This window comes from Amblyomma maculatum, chromosome 5 (genome assembly GCF_055883805.1).
Source record: "Amblyomma maculatum isolate TAMU_Amacu chromosome 5, ASM5588380v1, whole genome shotgun sequence".
Classification (NCBI taxonomy): Eukaryota; Metazoa; Arthropoda; class Arachnida; order Ixodida; family Ixodidae; genus Amblyomma; species Amblyomma maculatum.
The window spans coordinates 90753830-90779723 of NC_139348.1; the positions used below are offsets into that span (position 1 = coordinate 90753830).

Sequence of the window (25894 nt, forward strand, 5' to 3'; positions counted from 1 at the left end):
TGACACATATTGAGGCCGCTTACGACCCGATCAAGCTGAAAGAATGTATACTGTACGAGCCTCCGAGGCAGCATTCAATTTCTTTCGCGCACGACAAAGCCCCGGAGAGAACGGACAGGTCGATTATCAGCACTGCTCTTTGCTTCCCGTAGCCAGGCAACGACAGCGCACTCAGTGCCACGGGGTGTGCTCCATCTTAGTCCCGCTGTCAAGCGTTGCCAGGCGACTGTTGCGGACACTTGAATACGGGGCCACGAAAACGAAACGAGTTTTGCATCGTCCTCGTTACAGCCTCTGGAGCCCGTCGTTTTCCTCTCGGAGCTGGCGAAACGGTCCGGCGCGAGAAAGTGGCCCTGGGTCGGTTTTCCCCACGGAAGACGACTGCTTCATCAACCTGTCTGCGCGCAATTGCCGAAGGCGGTACTAGCCGAAGGAGGGAGAGAGGGTGGATCGTGGTGGCTTCGAGGGCGAGAGAAGAGAAATAACGATGTGACAGGGACACGCGAGATTAATTCTCGCCGAAAGGCCCTTTCCCGGTTAGACAACGCTCAGAGGGCGACCACTTGAGTGAAGCGAGCGCAGGCTGGTTCGGGAAGAAAGGGAAAAGCGGAGGAACACTGCCTGGGAAAAGGGGATAGATAGATGGTGCTGGTCCGCTGGAGCGTGCGAGCAAGTCATCGGTCTTGGGCCCGCTCGCTGTCTCGTTGATCACACCGGCGCTCGTTCCTCTGGACCTTGGACAGCCTGGACATCGGAGAACTGTTTTCTTGTTTTTGTTGTTTCTGCTGCTGTTTTCCCTGCTACGATCCCGCGAAGCCGCTGTGTTGTTCACTTTTCCGCCAGCCCTAGCACCTCCCAGGTGGGCCGCCTCACGGCGGAAGCGTGCCAGCGAAGCTGATGTGCTCGTACATATATTCGTGGGTACATATGCAGCACAAGATAGCGTTTCCCATTCCAGCTCAACTACAACAGTGCTATGCCGCAAAAAGCGCCGGATAGATCTTGAATGTCCTGTGCAAAGCAAAAAAGAGGGCTGTAGAATTTTTTCTGTCGGGATGATCACGTCTTTTAACTTCCTTGGCCTGAACCAGCTGCGTCATGAATAGTGTTTACAGGGGGAAAAATAATCATAATATATCAACTACGTTGTGGGAAATTTAAAATCAATGCAGATTTTCTGCTGTAGCTGCTATTGGGTGGCGTGCAGAACTACAATGTGGGTTTTAAAAGAATATGCTCGCTCTTGGTGCATAGACTGAAAAAATTGTAAGGGGCAATAACCTCACATTTTCTCACACAATCTCACTCAATTCACATAAGAAATCACGTACAAGTCGCATATAATTGCATAAGTTCTCATAGTTTCTTGTACATTATCATAAATTATGTACGATATTTTATGATAATGATGTGCACCGTATGAGCCTCCATGCGATTAAATTAGATTTTATGAGGTTATTGCCCCGTAGAACTTTTGGTTTTTCAGTAGGACTTTAATGGCGCTAAAGCAACACTGGCGGTTGTAGTAGTGTAAATTATAAACAAAAGACGGAAGAAAGAGATGGGTGTCGGCAGCAGCAACTGGAAATAAGGAAGGGGGGAGAGGGTAAGGGGAGGCGAATCCCAGATAAGAATAAACGCCATTAGGATGATGCATGAGATGATGATGTTCGCTAACGTGCTTTTTCTGGCGTGCCGCGTGGAACTACGGCCGCTAATAGCGTGGCGCATTATGTTTGCACGTGCGAGGGAACGAACGGCAGAAACTTGGCGCTGTTTTTCTGCGATAACAGGAAAGCCACATGTTGGACAGGCAACCAGTCGATATCTGTTCGGTTGTTTGGTGACGTATAAAAAAAATCCCGATTGGCTGGTGCAGGGTATGATATACAGGTCATATGACGTGGCGTAATGCGAAGGCGAACTGAGGTCGCTTATTGGGCGGTACGGGTGTGGGCGATTCCTCTGCCCAAGGGATACGCAAGACACACGCGCGCGCGCGCGCACACACACACACACACACACACACACACACACACACACACACACACACACACACACACACACACACACACACACACACACACACACACACACACACACACACACACACACACACACACACACACACACGCACACACACACACACGCACGCGCACGCACACACACACACACACACACACACACAGCGGGCCGTGTAAGAAACATCTTTATGTCACTCCAGAAAGGGTTCGTCCATGGAGGTGCAGGAGGTCGTGCGGGGTCATCGTCTGGGAGGGCAGGCAGCGCGTCCAGGAGTGGAGAGGGAGAGGCGACGGCTTGCACCTCTCTTTATAGCCCCCGCGCGGGACCTGTTATCCCGGAATGAGCGGACAGAGGGAAGGGATAAAGGGGCGGCGCATCGGTAGCCGCGGGAAATGCACTCCCTTGAAATGTGGCTGGCGCGGTCCCCACACGGGTTAAGAAGTCACTCACCACGTGGGCGTAGGCTCACGCTTTGGCGGCAGCCAGCAGCTGCGCTCGAGCGTATACGAACATGTTATTCTCTCCGCTGTGATGGGGTCAGAAGCGAGGGCGTAGGCCCTATCGCAAACGCCAGGCCATAAAAGTTGCACGGACTTGATATGCGCTCTCGAATTGTTGCAAATAATGGCAATTAAATGCCCCTAGTCTTTTTTTTTCCACAACGCAGCACTGTCCCGTTACCGATGCCCCGACTCTCATAAACGGAAAAGTCGAATGATATTGAACTATCATAGGGCATTTCGGTGAGAACTCACTGTAATACAGATTTACTAGCGCCGCTTGCAATATTTATGCAGCGGCAAAAACGCAGCTTATAGATACATGTGCACTGGTTTAGAGCGCTAGTTTCTTATGGAACATTTTACAAAGGTTCGAACAAACACTGCTCCCATTCCACGCCTGCGCGTAACTGCAAGCTGTGCCGGTCGTTGTCAAAAACCTATTGTGCTTTTCTTCTTCTTGCGCATACGATCTGGCGACTGGCGAAAATGCCGCATGCGGTTTGCGCATCGCGTTATGAGAAATGTCGCAACTCCAGCGGCACAAGCGTGCGTGTCTCGAGGCGAGATATCTCTATTGCGTGCACGGGGCCATTTCAGTATGTGCATACGTATCGCGCCCATTGCACCGCTGCGCATATTTCCGAGTGCCCTTGGTCTCCGGTCAGTGTTGCGAAATCCCGATCGTGGGTATAGAGCCAAGCTTAGGACTTTTCTCCATTTTCTGTTTTCTTTTCTTTCTGCTGAAAACTCGGATAGCATTACTATGTAGAATGCGAGAAACTTCGGACGTGAAGATAGAAGCCCGCTTGGGCAGCTGCTAGCTTGGCTTGCGAAAGCTTGAAACCGGAGTATAGTTCGCGGTGGAATAAAGTGAACTGCCGGCGGCGGCGCCCAGATGATTGAGGGTCTCGAACGAGCCAAACTTTCCTCGTTTGTTGTCCAAAAAAGTATCTGAACAACAGCAGGTGGAAGAAAACTGACCCAGGCTGCTCGAGCTAGAAATTTTGCGGGGAAATGTATCGCGTAAAGATTTCACCCACGGATAAGAAAAAAACAAAACTATCGTCTAGGGAGTGTGAACTGAGAAGGACGGAGCACTGAAGCATTGGCACTTTCGTTTCGCGGGAACGTTTCTTTGCAGTGTCGCTTGAGGACCGAAACACGTCCTCTCTATACGCAGAGGATAGCTTCTTCCGGTCGCAATTATTAGTTGCCTGTCTAAGCATACTCGTTAGTTGTGGCGCATTTCCAACATAAATGCTGTTTTTAAGGCGAAAGCCTTTAATTGCCGGCTCATGCTGTCGTGGACAAAATGTCCCGCTTTTGCGGCGTTCTAATTGGCCAAGGTGGGATGACGTCATATAGGTTTCGACCAATCACAGAGCACCACCACAATGTGCGCGAATGTGTGCCTTATGTGGCCATATGTCAATCGATGATGAATGACTAATTAATTAATCAATTCATAGATCGCCAATTGATGAATAATTAAGTAAATAATAAATAACTAATTATTAATTATTTATTTACCTGCCTAATTATTACGTATTTAATTAAAAGTTAATTAATTACTTATTACTGCCAGTTGCGTAGCAGAATGTGGCACTCAGGCTCTCGCCTTTCACTACTTTAGTCGCTAAAGTCCTTAACGTTTCAACGTTCAAAGGTCACGGCGAAATGTACGTCTCTGATAACATCAAGTTGGCTAGGCACGCTCTGTTGCAAGACGTTTACGTAGGTAGCGCCAGCTTCATTAGAGCCCAAGCGAAGCGACCGAGCAGCATGCGAGGCGGCCATATTCTACGCGTAAGGCCGGATTAATAGTTACAAAGGCTCCGCCACTGTGATTTGTCCACATTGTCACGAAAACCTCTCGCTCTCAGAGTTCGGATCCTCACATTTATAACCTGGTGAGAACGGTTTAGATGTTGCCCCTGGGTAAGGCGTTACACTATAGGGCTATAGTGTAGGTGCTCACTGTAAAAAAGCTCAAGAGTAAAACCAATAAGAAGACGACAACGCAAAACGTGCCTTTTTTGTGAGTATAATGTCGTCGATTCGCGCTCATTAACAGTGACTGCGTATCAAGTAACAGCATATATCTAGCCTCTAATGCTAGTGTGGCTATACATTGAATAATTTTGAACTACAGGCGGTCCGACCTAGAGAGACAATACGAGTGATGCCTCTCGCGCTGTTTACATGTTGAGAGGTTTTCCTGGGGAGAGCGGTAACGCTGCTTCGATGCCCGACCTCATGCCTATGAAGGAAAACGGCAGGACGCCTCTATTCCGCAATTTTGCACCGCATTATCGAAATTTCCCACTACATTAAAGAGATTCCTGCCAACGACATGCTATGCATAGGGAATTGCGCGGCATGTTCGTCGGACTGCGTATTCAGTCGCGTTCAATCAGTTCTGAAGAAGCCGCGCAATACATAAAAACAAACAAAAAATGTAAAACGGGCGTGGAACCTTTCTTTGTATGGCGTTCAATGAGGATCGCTTTGAGGGTGACGAAACTTCATATTGCGACGACCAGCGCTCACAACCTGCTGGATAATATATATATTACAGCCTGTACCAGGACTGCAGTGGGTGACGTAGAAACAGCTTAAAGAGCGCTCTTGCAAAGCTAGAATTTGTGTAGGCTCGTGAACTCGAGTGTGCCGCCGCTTGAGTCCGGCCGCGACTCGAGGTATTGTGCGTCTTAACGAAAAAAGCGTTCCCTTTATCGCTCGCTGTATCTTAGGGTATATTTGCATTGAGTCCTCAGCCTTCCCATCCATAAAGAATCCTCTTGACAACGCTGCCTCCATATTTTATATACCCCACTGGCGCTTCGCATGGCCCGTTATCGAGGCGCGCTGACCCGCACGGAACCAGTGGCACCTCGTTACCTCCGATAAGGCGTTCTTTTATGCCTGTGTTTGTTTGTTGTTGTTTTTTTCACTGTGCGCTTTAGTTCTCCCCTTGTTACCATGCACCGCTCTTTAGTTAAAACCGGTGCGCTCTTTTAAGTTGGCTCACACATTATTCATGCTGCGCTGCCTGTTTGCATATCAGTGCACTGTTTAGTTTGTTTTTCACCTGTCTTGTTTGAGCAATGCTAACTGTTATTTTTTTTTTGTTTCTTCCTTTTTTCCCCCCTATCCCCACTTTTCATTTCCTCCACACACCTTCTTCTTTCCCTTCTCTCTCGCACAATGGTCTTGCTTCTGCTGCTTTGCGTTTCCCCTTTTATCCCTTGCTTATCGTTCTTTCTTTCCTCTCATCATTTCTTTCGCACTGCCTTTTCCCTTATTCTCAATGGTTTCTTATTCCGGCTATTCACATTTTCTTTTTCCTTCTCATGCCGCCTTCTGTCCCATGTGTTCGTCTTTCTCGCTTGTTATCAACTTTCTTCGTGCTGTCGCTGAACTCTCTTCCTGCCGCTTTTCCTTACCGCTCCTTAAATATCGCCTCGGCTTATCCTAATACTGCACGGTACGCCTTTCTTATTTCATCGTTATTCATTCGCTCGTTCGTTTACTTCATTTCATGCCCATTTATTTAACCCCCTCTCCTGTCTCTCCTCTTCGGTCTTAATTCCCATGATCACAACTTCTCTCGCTCACTTACTTCTATCTCCTCCCTTTTTTTCCCGTCGCCCCTTGTGCGATTCCGTTCTGTTCTGCACTCTCTCCCAATCCCGATCGGTTGCACGCGTGGCCTGGCCATGGCAACAACCCGGCTGCTGATGCTGTTCCTGCTCTCCCATTGGTTAAACGCTGTCGCCTTCCCTACCCACCTTCTCCTGGTGTGCGGCCGTCAATGTGACGACCGGTATCCCCATCCACCCCGGTGCCACTCCACCTGCCTTTCCCGAACCCGCTCCTTCGGACGACGAAACCGCGCGAAACCACGAAACAGCAACGACAGCACAACCACCCTCGTCGCTACCAGCACCAATCAGCTGTACGCGCCGAGGAACTGGTGAGTGATTGATCGGTACGCCGCAGTATAGAAGCAGAACTACGTCATTTGACCGCCAAAACCGTGATTGGTGCATGTGCACAGCACCGGCAAGCAGCGCACCTGAAGCTCCCTTATAAGCCCGGTTATTGCCGGTTGACAGGGTGGCAGGAAAGTTTCGTGACTAGTGCTCGCGTGCCAGATTAATTACTTGCATGGATGCAGGCGACGTCTGCAGCGCTTTCTCATTCCGCCACGAGGCGGTCTTCGTGTGGAGACAGAAAACGGAAGAAACAGATGCATAGGAGGATGCCCACGCATTGTTCGTAGACTCGTATTCTGTGCTGTAACTGGGAGTTGGCCACTATGGGTTTATGTACTTGACACGCTTGGCTTTCTATCCCGTTCGCCTTAGCTAGGAAGGAGAGTGATTAGTTTTCGGCGGAGAGACAGAGAGGAGGGGGGAGCCTTTATGGAAAAACAGGCCGTTCGGAATTCACTGGCATGACCCTTTGTAGGAAAGGGAATTGGGGAGAGGAAGACGGAACGAGAGCGGCGTTGAAAATAAAACGAAGACGAAGCTGGCTTTTGTCCTCGCTATCATTCTCGGATCGACTGAGGTCGTGTCTGCCTGTATAAGTCTCACTACCTCTGTTCGTAGCAGCTGAACTGATGGGGAGTGGTTTGTCAGAATTTCGCAACAAGTATCCGAATGATAGACTCCTTTTGCTTGAGCCGAAGCTTCTGGCTGCGTTTCGTATGCCGTATTTTCATGGCGTGCATGGACCTGAAAACTAAACCTAGAATTGTCTGGGACATTCTCTCGCCATGAAGCAATCAGGAAACGGTATCTCCCGCTCGTCCCTTGGCACAACGCTTCTGTCCTAAGGGGCATCTGAGCTAGCAAGTGGTGTCTCGTCGAAAGCCTGAAAGAAGTGACTCTGGCATATACCTGGTGGCGTACGCGAGAATACTATACTGCAACAATTCACTTTTGGGGGGTGACGGTTACGGTAGGAGGGAATAAGCAATCAACTTGTTCCCCCACGGAAAGGTGCACGAAGAGGCCGCCGATCGATGCCGGTCGCAGTGACACCGCTCGCCCGGCATACGTTCATTCCTGCACGCCCGCAAGGCATGCGCGGTATACTACGCGGGCGCCAGATTTGCGTCCAGGCATAGAATGCTACGCCGCGATGCCGGCAGATGGCGCAAACGCAAATGTGCAGCGGATAAATGAGCTCGCCGCACGTCTGTGCGTATAGGACAGGCGACGGAATCAGCGTGCGTGCACTCTTGCCCTCGTGCATTCATAGTACGTACGTATAAGTGAAGAGCCCATACGTTAGTGGTACGTAAGTATAAGTCAAGAGCCCGTAAACACAAAACAAAGAAAGGCAAGAGAGAAATCCTGTATCGAGCGTTTGCCATGCCTGCATATATAGTAGAGTAGCTCTTTGCCCGCGGATCGCCTATCGCAATCTCGCGGGACGGACGCAACTTTCACTTGGCTTTTCCGAGCCCGCGCTGGAGCTGCTTCTTTTTTGCTTCTTCTACATATCCCGCGGCCGGTGGGCGTAGAGTAGACGCGGGTGGGTCGATCGGGCGCGCGCTTAATAATTAGACGCCTGCTGCCGACAGTTGGGGCCCCGACCCAGTGCGCGGTTGTTCTCTCGGTTATTTTGAGAATGTTGCGTCAGTGGCTCGTGCTCGTATTTTAAACCGCGTGGGACAAAGTTTTCGGGACGCGACGTTTTAAGATCTATATTATAATGCAACTCGATCTACGTTATCATGCCCGAATGACGGTGCGGTACGTTTCAGGTCGCTACTGTTATGAAAATGTCAACTCTCACGGAATGGGAGCTCGTAAATGGCCTGGCTCCGGCAGCTAAGCTTAGATATTGATGCTCCGCACGAACATCAGGAAGTCGTAAATAATTCGGCTCTCGTATTGCTAACCACTTCGAGCGTCTTAATCAGCAGTTTTAAAATCACTGGGAAAAATAGTTAAACCTTTGAAATCATAAGGTGATGGTATAACGACATAAATAGTGCGCTGGTTAGATGGAATCAACCTTCTATTGCGTTAGCAGTAGAACGCCAATAGTGAAAAGCAGTACGTTCTCCGGCGTAGTGTCTACCACCTGCCACCGTTGGCAGGTGGCAAAGTGGAAACCCTCATGTATGCTTGTAGAAGAGATGCAGGAGAGGCCACTATGTGGCAGGGAAGAGAACCAGGGGCCGGCATAATATAGGCTTCTGTAGCCAATTTCTCGCATCTTTGATTTTTCTGCCCTCTCCACTGGCTGAAGAGACGCCACCTTATTTGCTGCAGGATGTGGCGTCGCTTCTGTCAATGGAGTAGGGCGGGAAATTAAAACATGCCACGGAATCGGCTGCCTTACATCATGTGTAAAGCCTTACATCATGTAACGAGGCGGCCCACAGTGCAGCTCGAGATCTCTACCTCCGAGCTGTACAGGATGGCTCGGCTCAGGCAGAACATAATAGAGAAGGGCGATTAATCTCGTATCAAGACATTACAGAACACTACAGGCAATGCCGGAGGCATTTCCCCCCACCAAACACGGAGTTAAATAGAGGTCAGGCAATGGCGTGGAGACGCCTGCAGACTGGAGTATACCCAAACCCAGTACTAAATAAACATATCCGATCGGACTGCGAGGACGATAAATGTAAAAAGTGTGGGGCGAGAGGAGCCCTCGATCATATAATTTGGGAGTGCGCTTACTCCCCAGGCAGGGCGCAAAACATTAGCAGTAGGGAAGCCTGGGAAACCTTATTGCGAAGCTCGGACCCTGAGCTCCAACTCACCGCCGTCCAACTGGCAGCAGAGGCCGCCGGCGAAACCAAACCGGCCAGCATCTAATGCGACCATCCCGTGCGGCTGGGCCGCTAAGTCCCCTCCCCCTTACAGGGGGGTGAGACAGAGCGGCCCAGGCGGTGTGGTCCTTCTCTGTTGGACAATAAAAGTTTTCAACAACAACAACAACATGTGTGGCTGCTACCGAGGACCCGGGGGGTCCTGACATGGGCAGAGATGCGAATGAGCAGGGATCATTGTCACTGGAGCAACCAGACGGTTAGCTACCGTGGAAAGTAGCATGCCAATCAGCCAACGTCGGTCAGCTTTCGCTTATCATTTGGTTAAGTTAGCAGCCTTAAGTCTTGCTAAGCAAGGAGAAGGTTTAATGCTAATGCTCTCTCATTGCATAACGTTAATTAGGCGCCCCCGTACCGTATTTTGTTTCGTTGCTCAGAGGTTAGTAGCGTGGTGTCATTGCGGAATGAAAAGGAAGAACGCTAAAGCCTAATTATTTGCAGTTGCCAGGGAAGCAGTTCCGGCAAGATGATGTCACACCCTTGGTGTGTGCTGTGAGGTCCACTGTGACTAGTTAATGTGATGTGGTGTCATGACGGGACACACTTTTCACTCTACCCCACACAACCTCGCAAAACGTTAAATTCCCCCGCCGGGGTGGCGCAGTGGTTACGGCGCTCGACTACTCTCCCAAAGGACGCCGGATCGAATCCCGGCCTCGGCGGCCGCTTTTCGATGGAGGCGAAAAACAAGGCGCTCGTGTGCTGTGCCATGTCAGTGCACGTTAAAGAACCCCAGGTGGTCGAAATTTCCGGAGTCCTCTACTACGGCGTCTCTCATAGCCTGAGTCGCTTTGGGACGTTAAACCCTACAAACCAAATCAAGCCACGTTAAATTCGAAACGCCGTTCCTCGTGAAAGGAATTCGGTAACCCTGAAGAGCTGCCAACGCGCGACTCTTCAATGAACCACTTCCGGGCGCCCCTGTTGCATCGACGTGTCGGGATATATGCGAGGCACTGCTGTCTCGTATTGCGTCACTGCGACCGAACAGACTTCTCTGTCTGAGTGCTTTGTTTTGTTTTACCGCGCCACTTTTCTCACGGCTAGTGCACCTCACCGCCCAGGAGCGCGCCGACTCAAATTGAAATTGGTGCTGCGCCCTCGGGGCTTATTCTCAGGGTGCCACGTGCCCCGGCGGTAATCGACGTAACCGGGCGCGATGCTGCTGCGCTTCGGCACGACGCAATTAGGCGAGCGCTGCGCCGCCCACACGGTGGCTTCCACGCTCGGTTGACGGAGCCAGAAAGAACGCGCGGGGGAGGAGGAGGAGGAGGAGAGCTGGCGGTGACGTGGTGCTCGTGGGCGTCTGCGGCGCAATTAGTATGGAAATGAGTGTGTCGATCCCGATATCGTGTAGGTTGCACTTTGCGCCGAGTCTCCGATCTCCCGGGACGCGCGCGCGTCGGTCGACTTGGGTACGTTATTTGCTCGCGCTGCTGATTTGGACAAGCGGGATATGTTCGTTTTCAGGCGCTGGGGAACGACCTAGGTGAAGATATTCGAAATTTCGAAACTAAACGAAAATCACCTAGCTGCTCAAGTTGCCTCATTGTGGCCCTCGTCATCTTGCGCTGTCGAAAAGAAGATAAGAACGGAGTGTGCCGTTATACATGAATAATATACCTGCGAGTCAAGCGCTATGCAAAAATGCCCCAATTTTTCAACCTGACAGAGACTCACACATCCATCCTCCTTTAGCTTTCACTAATTTAAATGATAAGTTCAGAATTTTTTTTGAACTGTGGCTAGCGTTTACCTGCTGCCATGCGTGTGTTGAAACCCCTCCACCAACTTGAAAAGGTATTGTGTATAGCGAAGCTGTACCCAGTACCCACCCAGTACATCTGTACCCAGTACGTCGTTTGTGAAAATGTGATTCTTGCATCGAAGTGAACGCTTAACAGGTCGAGCACGTATACGACCATTCGGAAATAAAATGTCTAATTGAATTTGTTTTAGTCTCTTAATCTCTAAAAAAGGGTGAAGCGGAGGTCATTGACATTCTTGGGGGAAAATTAAAGAAAAATTCGGGCGCTGTACCTTGCGCTGGGGTTTATTGCGTGCTATAGCGCGGTTTTTGTTGGTTTTGCGTGGTTCATCTTAACTTCCTGCGGTTTGCCTCGATTTCAACTCTCTCTTTTCTCTGTTGGCTTATCCAATGATGTATGTTGCCCAAGTTGGCAGGTGAAGCCTGCGTAGAAAGACCGGGAATTTAACCACGGTCCCAGTGGGTTCGACTCCCGCCTCAAAAGTGCTGGCCAGGCTGGCAGCTCCTGCCAGTTCAGCCGTACAAACCACCGTTACAGACACGAACGTCTTTGCTGCACGAGCCTGGATGTTTCTCTCTCTCTCTCTCTCTCACACACACACACACACACACACACACACACACACACACACACACACACACACACACACACACACACACACACACACACACACACACACACACACACACACACACACACACACACACACACACACACACACACACACACACACACACACACACACACACACACACACACACACACACACATGCACGCACGCACATCAACCGCGGTTTATCGTCGAACCAGCAGCCATATGAGCAAAAGTACCAAAAAGGCATTCAAGTCCAGAGTAGCCTATTGAGGAGTTCATCCTTACTGGCACAAGGCACGCGACTTTTTATGTAAGGAAAGAGTCGTCTTTCGCTGTGAGTGGCAGGGCAGTTGGCTTCGTCTTTCGTATACGCCGTTGTGCCTGCTCCCTTGGCGTAGCAATAAATCCGAATCAGCGTAGGTGGGATGAACAAAATGCTTTCAAAATGCGTTTTTATACACTAATTTACGCGGAAATATTTGCAGTATAAGATTGACACGGGGGTGAAGAATACTACCCATACGTGACTGTTCTCGCACAGCACGACCGGGTAAATTTCGTCGCGTCCCCTCCTTAGAAGCGGCACTCGGTCTCTAGCGGAAGCGCTCCCGATGGAAACCGTTGCTACTGAGCTTGTCCAATCCGGAGGCAGCACTTTACGGTGGCTCGAGAGGTCCAATCGGAGAGCGCACCGATCGCTCGCTTCAAATCTGCCGCGGCGCTTAGGCGTTCTGGGCCAGGGCACCGACGCCAGGCTGTCTGGAATTTCGCGGATTTAAAGCTTGCCTATGTTTCCTTCCAATGCGCCATTGTCTTGCGGAGCAGCACCGGGTCTTGCAAAGGGGCGCTAGACGTGGAAGTTAGACGTTCGGCTCAGCATGATTCCGGATATGGCTTGCCCGGGCACAACATCATGCTGAAGTCAGGCAAAAGCGCCCATTTAAGGCCCATACGGTGTACCACTGGCTAAATGAAATCTTCTCTGACAAGATTTTCGTACTGTTAATCACCAGCGAACAGTTAAAAAAATTGCTACAGCTTGGCTTAGCGCGTTAATCATCCAGAACTGTTTGACGCTGATTATAGGATTGGATTAGAAAGAGCGACGCTGCCGACCCCGGGACTCTTCCTTCAGCGGCGAATTAGTCGTGGTACCGGTAGAAATCATTTACATGCTGTGACATCGCACTACACGCCGCTCCATCTGCGGGCGACCCTGGCTCCGGCACCTACGCCCCTTCCTTGGTGATGTCATCATACCAACCATACTTCGGCTCGTCATGAACTATGCGTGGAATTGCACTGCAACTATTCTGTAAAACACACCCTCTGTATGCAAGCTAACTTTGCTGTCTTCAAGCAAATATATACAAGCTGTATACCTTTTGAATGTGCTAAGTCGGAGACCAGTCTACCTACCCATGCTGCCGTGTTAAAACGCGGTTACAAGCAGATTATAGAGATGTCGCGGAGTTCATAGAGAGGAGCTGTCGATGACGAGGTCGCTGCAGAACACCACCACAGGGCCGCGCGTCAACTCTTTGTTGTCCATTCGCCGAACCCAGTGGGGGCTGGTCGGGGTGTGTTACCGGCATGCACTGCGCAGGCTATGCACAAGTTTTGCCTGGTCCAGTCTAGGCCTCCCTGGTAGCGCTTCGCTAGTGCGGTACGACTTCTGCTGTGAACAAAGGACAAATACATAAATATTGCAGCACTCAGCCGTAACTGCAAGGAGTCCGAAACGCAGACTCCGCCTGTTATTTTACGAGAGCAGCGTTAGCTTCAGAAGTCTTGGTCAACATATGACTCCTCTCGAGTATGAGGCTATAGCGAAACGCAGTTAACATCCTTCATCTTAATGGCGTTTGCGGCCCACGGGACGCACATTCAGACCCTCTTTGAACGTGCATACCTGCAAAAAGATGGAATGTTATCTCTCTTCTCTTTACGCACCGTAGGCACACTTCGCGCTTTCAGGTTCGCGAAGAAGCTAAGCGGCAGAAAAGTGTAGAGAAGTAAAAAAAAAAAAAAATCTCTGAGCAGGCAAGAAGCGTGCAAAATGACAGTACCGCGTTCCTGTATGCTCCTTTATAAACAGAGTTGAGACTGAAATAAAAGGCGCATCAAGAAATGAGCCATTATTGTAGCATTTTGAGAGCCGCCGCGAAGAAACGAAATGTTCTTCCCCTTTTTTGTCTTGGCCGTTTCCGAGAGAGCGTTTCGCTTCCCGAGAGGGCGCTCTTCTGACTTTGGCTTCCTATAGCTGGCTCAGCATCGCAACACCGAGAAAAAGGGAGGAAATATATTACGAGGCCTCCCGGAAATTACCGGGCTTCGGATGGCGCCCTTAACGAAGCTCTTGTTCCCTCTTTTCGGTGGCGTTTTTCTACGCCAGCTTAAATTCCGAGCCGCTGCTTTCCGTGGCAGAGCGTGCGGCTTAATTTCTTTTGTCCTTGTTCGCTTTTTCTTTTTGAAGACTTTTTTTCCCCTCTTTGCAAACGCCTACGTCTCCCCCCATCCTGGTTGGCAAATTTCTGCGTCGAAATTGATATCCTTAGCGGGCAACGCGGGCTGTCTAATTAAAAGAGCTCGCTTCGTGCCTGTTGGTATAAAAGCCGAGTTTTCTCGGGAGAAGCAAGAGCCGGCTTTCGCGACGAAGGAAAGCTGCGAAGAATGTAGAGGGCCTTCCTCGAAGAATCAATTTCCACGCTCCCCCTTGTTAAAGGTGTGACGGTTTCTCTTGTCTTGTCATTCGCTTCCTGCATTAAGAAAGAAAGAAGGAAGACAACACATCTTCCTCCCTGTACCTCTGGCTGCCCCGTTACAACAGAAATAAGATAGGGAAGGGAGTAAAGTTAGACCTCGGTTGCTTCGGTGTGCGTTTCCATCCTTGTCCTTTTTTTTTTTTTTTTTTTCATTACTTCCCTGCCTCAGCCTACCTCATCGCTGTCCAATTTGCGCTCGCGTTACCGGTCGCTGGAGAAATCGTGAAAGCGTAGCCGTTGATCTTTCTCCCTCTGCTTGTAGATTTTAACTACGGCGAAGTCAGTTTTCATTTCGCTCTTTAGAGGCGATCTTGCTCGTTCTCCACGCTCGGTATTGGCGAAGCGTGTTTCCTGTTCGCTTGTCCTCTCTAGCTGTGAAAGGTTTTTCCTCGGAAGAGAAAACGAACGGTGATAGTTCTTTTCCGCCATTAGAGACGCGGTACGGTGGGTTTACTTCTTTCTGTCACCTTTCTACCAGCTTGTTCTGTTTTGTTTTTCTTGCGCACGCGGTTCCTCGTTTAAAGGTCATTACCGCAAAATTAAGACATTAATCGCTCTCGCAAACGCTTTTCGAATGTTGCCCACAGTATGCCCTTACTGAGTTCACTTAGATCCGGTTGTCTGTATTTGATGGTATAGAAGCTCGTTACTGCGAAGAGCCTCATTAAGGATGTTGCGTTCATTGCATGGCTAGCTTTATGTGCCTATCTTACGATCAATTGTTTGGGAGCTTACGGATCAAACATCTACGCATGCCCCTCTCTCTCACTCACTCACACACGCTGACTCACTCATTCACTGAATGTGGTAAGTCAATCAAAAATTTAATAAAGCAATCGAGCACACATGCACGCTTATCGTGCTTCGTGCTTTTCTGCTCTTTTTCTCTAGGCATCTCAGTCCAACATGTCATTCATTCATTCATTCTATTTCGATACAACCAAAAGATGCAAGCAGGTAGTGGACATGTGATCGGATAGTTTGGTTTGATCTGTATTATTTAACTACTCAAAGCGACTCGGGCTGTGAGGCACGACGTAGGGAAAGGCTGTGGATAATTTCAGCTACCTTGGGTTTTTGAACGTGCAGTGGCATCGTATAGAACACGGGCGGCATTTCGCCTCCATCGAAATGCGGCCGCCGCAGCCGGGATCAAACTGCGGTCACCCGGCTCAGTAGCCGAGAGCCCTAGCGGCTGAGACTCGCCGGGAGGTTCACACAAATAAAAGTGCGTGTCAGAAATATATTTACATAAAGCAATAATAAAAGGAACCTCTTTTCATTTATGCTTAGAAAATTATAACGTAGGCAGGAAGCCCACGCTGCTTTTATGCACTGATGATGGCAGTATCTTAATTGATACGTTTCTTAACTATTGCATGCCAAGAGCAATGTCCAGAAATAATTACGTAAACACAAGTGTAGCTGAAATAGCTCTTATTTCGGGCGTGCTTTGAAAATTGCGATGCTGCACACCTCTCAGCAATAAACGATTCAGTTATAGACTCATATTAATTACTGCTGTCTATACTAATGGGCACAGTTACCTTGTCGAGTGTTACAAAACTCTTCAAGATTTAAACGAAAACAAATCGCCTAATCATGAACCCTCCATAATAGCTTCTTTAACAAAATTGACATTCTCGAACCTATTCACATTTTCAGAACAATGGTCTTGCGTTAAGTAGCGGGATTAAGAAAAAGGGAAACATTTCAAGTGTCATGGCAAACTTGACTTGTAAACGACACGCTCATAATACAGTTAAAACCCGATTTAACGAAGTTGAGGGGTTCCGTGAATTATTTTGTTAAATTGGGAAATTCGTTAAATCGAAGGTGGCATTTCTCGGTTAAGTAATCCGATACAATTAATTATTTATGGTGTAGCGGCATCAAGGAAGTGGCAGGGCATAATATTTACGAAGGGTAAATGCGCCGAAAATGAAATTGCGTTTTGAAAAGACGTAAGAGCGAAACCTAAACGAAGGACGAAGCAAGTTGCGCTTTTTCGTCATTTCGAAATGTATTACTAACTTGCCAACTATGCTATCTTGCTACAATGAAATAGCGGTCCGCGTAAACAACCGACACACGTGATCAGTTCAGTTCAGTCATTCAGTCGTGTCCGACTCTTCGTGACCCTATGGACCATTTCACGCCACGCTTTCCGGTCTCTCACTATCTTCCTAACATCACATAACTTCATCTGCAGTGCCTCGAGGATGCCATCTAACCATCGCGTTCGCTGCCTACCCCTTCTCCGGCGACCGTCAACCTTTCCCAACATCAAATCTTTCTCCAGCGACTCCTCTCTTCTCATCAGATGACCAAAGTAGCTGAGTTTTAACTTTAGAATTTGACCCTCCAATGAGCAGTCAGGGTTTATGGTCGACAATATCGACTGATTTGATCTTCTGGCAGTCCAAGGAACTATCAAGAGTCTTCGCCAGCACCACAATTCAAACGCGTCAATTCTTCGGCGGTCAGCCTTTTTCACAGTCCAACTCTCGCATCCATACATCACAACCATAGCCCGAGTTATACGGATCTTGGTTGGCAGACTAATGTCTCTGCTCTTTACTAGGCGGTCAAGGCTAACCATTGCTCTCTTTCCCAGAAGCAGGCGTCTCCTAATTTCATGGCTGCAGTCTCCTTCCGAGGTAATCTTGGAGCCCAAGAAGAGAAAATCTGTCTCAGCTTCCACTTCTTGTCCATTGATGCTCCAGGACTTGATAGGGCAAGACGCCATGATCTTTGTCTTTTTGATGTTCAGTTTAAGCCCAAACTTCTCACTCTCTTCTTGTACGCGCATCAGAAGTCTCTTGAGTTCCACTTCACGTTCTGCCATTAAAGTGGTATCATCCGCATATCTAAGGTTGTTGATACGTTTTCCAGCAATCTTCACTCCATATGAAGACTCGTCCAGACCGGCCTTCCTCATGATGCACTCTGCATATAGGTTAAATAGGCAGGGCGACAGTATGCAGCCTTGCCTCACTCCTTTCTCAATCGGAAACCAATCGGTAAGACCATGCCCAGTTCTGACTGTGGCCTCTTGTCCTTCATATAGGTTCCTGAGGAGACAGATGAAGTGAATTGGAACTCCCATCTCTTGAAGAGCTTGCCACAATCTGCTGTGATCTACGCAGTCAAACGCTTTCGCATAATCAATAAAGCAGAAGTAGATGGGTTTCTGGAACTCTCTTGCTTTTTCCATGATCCAGCTGAGGTTGGCAATTTGATCTCTAGTTCCTCTGGCTCCCGATCCACATACTGCTGCAGCCTACCTTGGAGGATTTTCAACATCACCTTGCTAGCATGCGAAATAAGTGCGATCGTGCGGTAGTTGGAACAATCTTTGGCACTGCCTTTCTTTGGAATGGGGATGTAAACTGACCTCCTCCAATCCTGTGGCCGCTGCAGAGTTGTCCAAATCTTCTGACATAATGTATGCAGAATGCTAACAGCGTCATGGTTGAGGTTTTGAAGCAACTCAGCTGGAATGCCATCATTTCCGCTGGCTTTCTTCTTAGCAAGACTGGCTAAGGCCCATTCAACTTCACTCTTCAGGATGCCCGGCTCGAGATCAGTACTCACAACCGTCTTATGTTGGGTTTGCACATTCGGGTCCTTCTTGTACAGTTCTTCTGTGTATTCCTGCCACCTCTTCTTTATCTCTGAGGCTTCAGTGAGGTCCTTGCCTCGTTTGTCCTTTATCACGCCCAGCTTAGCACAGAAGCTTCCTTTGATATCTTTGATTGTCTTGTACAGAGCTCTTGTGTTCCTTAATTGGCTGTTGTCCTCAACTGCTTGGCACTGTATGTTCAGGAAGGCATTCTTATCTCTCCTTGCTATTTTCTGAAAATCCGCATTGAGAACCTTGTATCTTTCTCTTTCCCCCATAACTTTTGCCATCCTCCTTTCCTCAGCTATTTGCAAAGCCTCTTCAGATAACCAGTTTGCTTTCTTGCATTTCTTTTGCTTTGGAACTACCTTAGTAGCAACTTCTTGTATTATATCACGAACATCAGTCCACATCTCTTCTGGCTCTCTGTCTTCTAGATCTAATTCTTGAAATCGATTGCTCACTTCCACAGCATATTCTAATGGAATTTGATCCAGATCATACCTGAAAGGCCTTCTAGTTTTCTGAGTTTTCCTCAATCGAAGCTTAATTTTGGCAACAAGAAGCTGATGATTGGTGCCACAATCGGCCCCAGGCCTTGTTTTTACTGCTTGTATAGCGCTTCTCCATCTCTGCGGCAAAGAATATAATCGATCTGATTCCTGTACAGACCGTCCGGTGAAGTCCATGTGTACAGGCGCCTCTTGTGCTGTTGAAAACGAGTATTCGCTATGGTCAGGTTGTTTTCTTGACAAAACTCTACTAGCCTCTGTCCAGCTTCATTTGACTCGCCAAGACCGAACTTGCCTACAATTCCGGATATTTCTTCACTCCCGACCTTAGCATTCCAGTCTCCTACGAGAAAAACGACGTCTGATGATGGGGTGCGGTCTAAAAGGCATTGTAGGTCCGCATAAAATCTCTCAACGTCAGCTTCTTCAGCAGTAGTGGTCGGTGCATAGACATGGATAACTGTTATGTTGAGAGGCTGACCTTGGATCCGAAGTGAAATCATTCGGTCGTTTTTGGGGTTGTACCCTAGCACTGCTTTACCCATTCTTCTGTTTACTATGAGAGCGACCCCATTCCTTCTCTTGGATTCGTGCCCACAATAAAAGACATAATGGTCGCCGGAGTTAAATTCTCCCATTCCGGTCCACTTGAGCTCGCTGATACCCAAGATATCAATGTTCAATCGGTTCATTTCTCGCTTGACGACATCCAGTTTACCTTGCGTCGTAGATCTTACATTCCATGTTGCTATGTGATATATCTCCTTGCAACATCGGACTTTCCGGTCGCTTCCCGACACATCCACAACTGAGCGTCCTTTTGGCTTTAGCCCAGCCGCTTCATTCGTCCTGGAGCTACTAGGAATCGCCCTTTGTTCATCCCCAGTAACATGTGGGACGCCTTCCAACCTGGGGGGCTCATTTTCCGGCGCCATATCGATAATGGTATTGTGACTGGCCATAGGGTTTTCTTGGCAGGAAATACTGGAGTGGGTTGCCATTACCTTCTCCAGTGAATCACATTTTGTCAGAACTCTCTGCCGTGACCTGTCTATCTTGGGTGGCCCTACACAGCAGAGCTCACGACTTCATCGAGTTTCGCAAGCCCCTCCGCCACGACAAGGCAGTGATCCATGATGGGGACACACGTGATAGCCCGTATCAAAAGAAGCAATGAAAATTATCTCGTAAAGAAGGGTTCCACGGGACTACAAAATTTATTTCCCAGCAAAAAAGTCGCTCATCTTCTCTCACTGGCGGTTTGTAAGCAGCAACTGCACGGATGTTTCGTGTGTTCCGGAAAACTGTTGCAGCAAACCAAGGGAATTGAACAGCTGACCCGATTGGTGTCAGCATGCGGTGCCACTGCCGATACCGGGTCGACGGCAGGATTTTTACCGCTGACGAAATATCGTGAATTCAAATCAATATAACTCCCGTTTTGAGACCCGCGCAGTTTGGGAAAAGCGGGACGAAGTTGCTCCGTGATGTTACCCTTGGCTCGCAGTCAATACATTTTTGGACATTTTCTACCAAAAAAAAAGACCAAAAATAGACTTTTTCACCTTCATTTTTCGACAAAAAGTTCGTGAAATTAGATAGCGAAATTAGTTTCGTAATTTTCAGTTGCTCAATGCATTTGAGCATATGGTCGTCTGCGAGAGGATTGGAATATATTTGTTAAATCGCTACTTTTGTTAAATCGGGTTTCTTGCAATCGAGCTTTGACTATAGCCAGAATCATCGACCCTGGATAACACTGCGGCTGTATATTAATCGTGGTAGTAACAGGTTACGCGATACGCCCCATCACCTGTAAACAACGAAGCTGTTGATTTGCCGCAGTACAGTTCTTTCTTTTCTCAGGTGAAGGCATCACTGACTTGCTTATAGATGGTATAAGTGGGAGCCGATCCCATATATATAACGTCATTTCGTATCAATATACTTACGCAATCGTATTAATCGAAGCAGCCACGTGAACTTCTTCAGTCTACGTAACACGCACTTATACCGATGTTTTATTTAAACTATACAGCCGAAGTCTGTCGATCGAGATGCATCATACAGCGCCTTTTTTATTTTCTTTAATCGAGTGTTTGAGTCGCACGTACGCTCTGCGCTCTGGGAAATTTGGAAGCGCAGTATTCCCCGCGCCCGCGGTAACTTCTAATTAAGTTTATACTACTCGTTCTCTAACCGGCCGGCTGCTCGAAAGTTATTAAACCGAGCGTTTAATTTCATAACCACGGCTCTGAGTTATTTCTTTCGAAACCGACCGCAGCGCCTGATCACTTGTTTCACGGTAAAGCATTTCCACTTGCAATTTATCGGCGTTGTGATCAATCGACCGCGGCATCGATCGCTTTTCGTCTTCAAGAGGAGCCGCCTGAGCTGATCAATACTGGCCGCGAGATAACCGCGATTAATTTGGCGAATCAACTCGCTTGAGCGAGTTTCTGGGTAGGGGCTCTGCACATAACCTTTTGCTCTATATCTTAACAAACGTTTCCGTAATTTCTTTGTTTACTTTTTTTTTTTTTTTGTAAAGGCGGTGTCTGCAATCCGAAAAATCCGCGAGAACAGCCGGCATCGATCTGACCGCCATACGATGCTGCCGCCCGTGTAGTGCAGCTCCGGTGGCTTTGATTTATGGGGGAGGCGATATTTATGAGAACATCCTTCTTAGTATTCACCGCTTACTTCTTTGTTTCGCTTTCTTTTTTATTCTGCACTGTCTTGGTCTAGGAGCGCTCCTTCTCCGATATCTCCGACTACGTGATCTCTGCGAGTTCCTGCGGGCCCGTTAATGATAGATTCCTCTCGTATATAGAGCGTTCCCTCGGGGGTGCCAGAAGGAAGCTGCTCGCACGGAAGCGATCGCGAATTCTTTCCTTGCCTTTCTCCTCTTTTTTTTTTTCTCTTGCCATCCTTGCACTGCATGTAGCTCGGGGTATATTTATGTGCGTGACGTCAGAGAAAAACGATACTTACATCGCATTTCGGCTTCATTCCCCTTAATTCACTTAGCACGTACCACCTCTGCTATCCATGCTTCGCGCTCCAGTGGCAGCGTTGCCTGCGGTGTCATTCATTCACTTTGCTCCGCAGCCGAGTGTCTCGCTGGGAGAGGAGAAAGGATGGCAGAGGGAGCCGCATATTCTTGATCACCGTAATGGAATGCTCTGGGACGCAATGAAATTGAACACCCGCAATGCCCGCGAAGTCTGAGCAGGAATTTCCTTCTTCGTTTTGCCGGTGGGATTCGAGAGTGAAGTTTTATTTCGATCAGTAATTTTCATTTATATTTATCCCAGGCAGAAAAAAAAAAAAACTGGGAAAATTTTGTTTGTGTTTGAGATATAACAATCCAGCCACCAACGTAGGCTCCTGTGTGGAGCCGCCTAAAGTTTTTGTGTTACGCTTTCTTTTTTAATCGTGCATTCTTTGGCACCGTGGAGAGATGGTCATTAGGGTCCGCCAAACATTCCTGAACCGAAGTCAAAGAAGTTGCTTAGGTCATTGACCGAAGTGTTCTTTTCCCAGTTCTTTAGGAGCGCTGACCGCCGTGATAGCAGAACACTTCGACGGAGAACCTGAGCCTTACTTGCTGGCGGGAGCGCTTATACTGAAGACTTTGATCCGCAGTGGAGTCTTCCGTAGGTACACTAACTTATTCTCTTTTATTTTTGGGGTGTTCACTATTTCCTCGCAAAGGCGCTCAATATGGCTGGAGTGTAGCGCACCACGCCCATTCTTGTCGAGTACAGTGAGGTCTAGGGCATAATTATGACTAATTATGACTGTATCGTACGCTAACCGTGCGGACTTGTGTTTTTCCGAAATATTAAGTACGTCGCCAAGATTTAATGTTGGTGAGGTTTAGCAGCGCATATTCGTACTGTCGTATAGGTATCGACCGTACTGTCGTATATCCTCGCTGTGCAGACGCCATGCTGGGAGTGAGCTGCACCTGCGCCACTGTGCATGGGCAGCGAGCATTCGGGAGTACGGCTCTCTTCTGCGCTGTCACGTTTCAGCTATGCTAAAACTCTCTATTAATTGCCGCTCGCTTTAGCCAGCAATAATTGCCATCTCACGCTTTCATGTGGAAGTGTGAGATGGCAATTATTGCTGGCCAAAGCGAGTGGCGATTAATAGAGAAGAGTGAGATGGCAATTATTGCTGGCCAAAGCGAGCGGCGATTAATAGAGAGTTTTAGTATAGCAGAAACGTGACAGCGCAGGAGAGGGCCGTACTCCCGAATGCGTGAGATGGGATTGGGCATACACGTCTCACACACACCTTCATACTCCTCGGACAAGAAAAACCCACATGTGAGACATGCAATGAACAGCTGGCAGTAAACCACATTTTAATATCATGCGTGAAATTTGAGGAAATCGGGAGGAAGCATTTTATGTGTTTCTATTGAGAACATACCCAATTTAATCCAAGCCTCTTGCTAGGAGAGAATGCCGTTGTCGAAATCTCTTGTTTTCAATTTTTTTTTTTAAGAAGCAAAGCTAATAACAAACTCTGACTTATTTTTAACAGGAACTGCTTTGCCCTGAGTTTGGCGCATGATGACCTTATTATGATAAAGCGCCATAAAACCCAACCCAACACAACACAAAGCTCCTGCATGGAAGGTGCTGCTTGAGTTGTCAGCCCCTTGCTACTCGACCACGCCATTTGATTTTAGGACATCACACGACCCGCTGACTAATTACATGTCTGGCGCGACTTTGGTGAGCACCTGCGACCCATCAGTGTCTGACCGTGTCTCCTGCTAAGTACCACCTATCAGAGCCATGCTTGTTACTTTACGCCGCCGAGTGAGAACTTTCTGACATGAGTGAACTAAAGCTTTTGCGTTAAATAAAAAAACAACGCTAAACCTTTCAACGGCTTAGTTAAGCAGTCGACGTGAGCCGGCGGCTGCTTCGTGCTAACCTTTCTAGCTCGGCCCTTTGAACACGGGTTTTGTCACAGCCAGCAGTTCCGAAAGTTTCATATCCGCCCACTCTGCGTTATTGCCGGCGGCTCCACTCCGCTGTCGCTAACGGCTACTGCGCCGACTGGCTTCTCGCGAGGCCCCGAGAACAACTATGCTGCCATCAAAGCGCAGCGCCCTGCGTTCTTTCGCATCGCATGTAGCACTGAGGGATAACATATTTAGCAAAACCAATAATAATAATAATAATAATAATAATAATAATAATAATAATAATAATAATAATAATAATAATAATAATAATAATAATAATAATAATAATAATAATAATAATAATAATTTGGTTCAAAGGAAAGGAAACGCGCAGTATCCGTCAAACTTGCTCTGTGAACACCTGAACTGCCCCGCCGGGGTGGTGCAGTGGTAAGACGCCCGACTACTGTGCCGGAGTTCCCGGGTTCGAACCCGACCGCGGCGGCTGCGTTTCGATGGAGGCGAAACGAAGTGGCGTCCGTGTGCTGTGCGATGTCAGCGCACGTTAAAGATCCCCAGGTGGTCGAAATTACTCCGTAGCCCTCCACTACGGCTCCTCTTTCTCTCTTTCCACTTTCATTCCCACCTTCCTCCCTTCCCTTACGGCGCGGTTCGGGTGTCCACAGAGCAAGTGTGACAGTTACTGCGCCTTTCCCTTCCTGTGAACCAATTTAACTTAACACCTGAACCGCGCCGTAAAGGAGGGTAGGAAGGTGGGAGTGAAGGTGAAAAGTGATGAAGAGGAGCCGTAATGGAGGGCTACGGGGTAATTTCGACCACCTGGGGATCTTTAACGTGCGCTGACATCGCACAGCACACGGACACCTCTTCGTTTCGCTTCCATCGAAACGCAGCCGGCCCCGCCGGGGTGGTGCAGTGGTGAGACGCCCGACTACTGCGCCGGAGTTCCCGGGTCCGACCGTGGCGGCTGCGTTTCGATGGAGGCGAAACGAAGTGGCGTCCGTGTGCTGTGAGATGTCAGCGCACGTTAAAGACCACCAGGTGATCGAAATTACTGCGTAGCCCTCCACTACGGCTCCTCTTTCTCTCTTTCCACTTTCACTCCAACCTTCCTCCCTTCCCTTACGGCGCGGTTCGGGTGACCACAGAGCAAGTGTGACAGTTACTGCGCCCTTCCCTTCCTGTGAACCAATTATTATTATTATTATTATTAAACGCAGCCGCCTGGGGTCGGGTTCGAACCCGGGAACTTCGGCACAGTAGTTGGCCGTCTTACATGCTGGGTTTTCGCTTTCGTACTTTACTGCAAAAGCATTCGGATGCCGGAACCGAGCAGTGATCTGTATCTTGTACACCTTTCACTCGATTGGCTCGCCAGATTGTGACGTCACAGTCGACGTGTCGTGGTGTGGGTAATTTAAACGGAGCTTTCGCGAGGTATATCATCGAGCTGATCAGATTAAACCTGGATAATTCTTTATTTGGGGCGGCGACCGCCCGTAGGCAGTCTTGGTCACTCTCGTCAGTGGGCTGGCATGGTAGACAGACCAGAACAGAAAGGGCAGAGAAGGTGGCAGATTGACGGGATAGCGAACAAATGTTAACTTAGTCGGAACGTGGCAATGTCCGACTTCAAGAAATGCATGGGAACATATTCAAATCGGAACATATTCAATTGTTATTCTTCAGTCATTAATATCTCTCTATCTGTCTCTCTCTTTTCATTGTCTTTTTTCTTTACTTAAACTCAGTAAAGGGTGTTGATGTAGCGAGAGTGAGAGATAAGGAAAAAAAGAAGTGGCTTAAACTAGCGCTGGTTTTTGTTTGAAAGGCAGTAGCGCAGGAAAACCAAAGTCATGGCGTCATGTACACGCAGTATAACGAACTCTCGGTTACGCCAAGATTTGCTTTGTTTTTCTGCCGTTGCCCAAACTATTCCGCTCGGTGTCGGCATGGTACACTTCGTTTGACGTTCTGTCTTCATGTATGTACTTTTTTGTCGCTGACAAGTAGTAGGTTGACCGCAGCGTTAAAGTTTAATACTTCAGTGCCTGCTCGTGTTCATGACTTTGGTTTGGTTTGGTTTGGTTTGTGGGGTTTAACGTCCCAAAGCAACTCAGGCTATGAGAGACGCCGTAGTGGAGGACTCCGGAAATTTCGACCACCTGGGGTTCTTTAACGTGCACTGACATCGCACAGCACACGGGCGCCTTGCTTTTCGCCGCCATCGAAAAGCGGCCGCCGAGGCCGGGATTCGATCCCGCGTCCTTGGGAACAGTAGTCGAGC

The 25894-nt window shown here is 48.5% G+C and overlaps 1 protein-coding gene across 6 annotated transcripts in view; it reads left to right on the top strand.

The window, feature by feature from the left end:
- Positions 1 to 25894, top strand: part of sick (sickie) — an 819067-nt gene that overhangs the window by 616413 nt on the left and 176760 nt on the right. For all 6 annotated transcript variants that reach the window (XM_084603878.1, XM_084603875.1, XM_084603874.1 and 3 more), the window contains one exon: positions 6442 to 6504. In XM_084603878.1, the coding sequence (XP_084460004.1) occupies positions 6442 to 6504 (63 nt within the window). The remainder of the gene's footprint in view (positions 1 to 6441; positions 6505 to 25894) is intronic.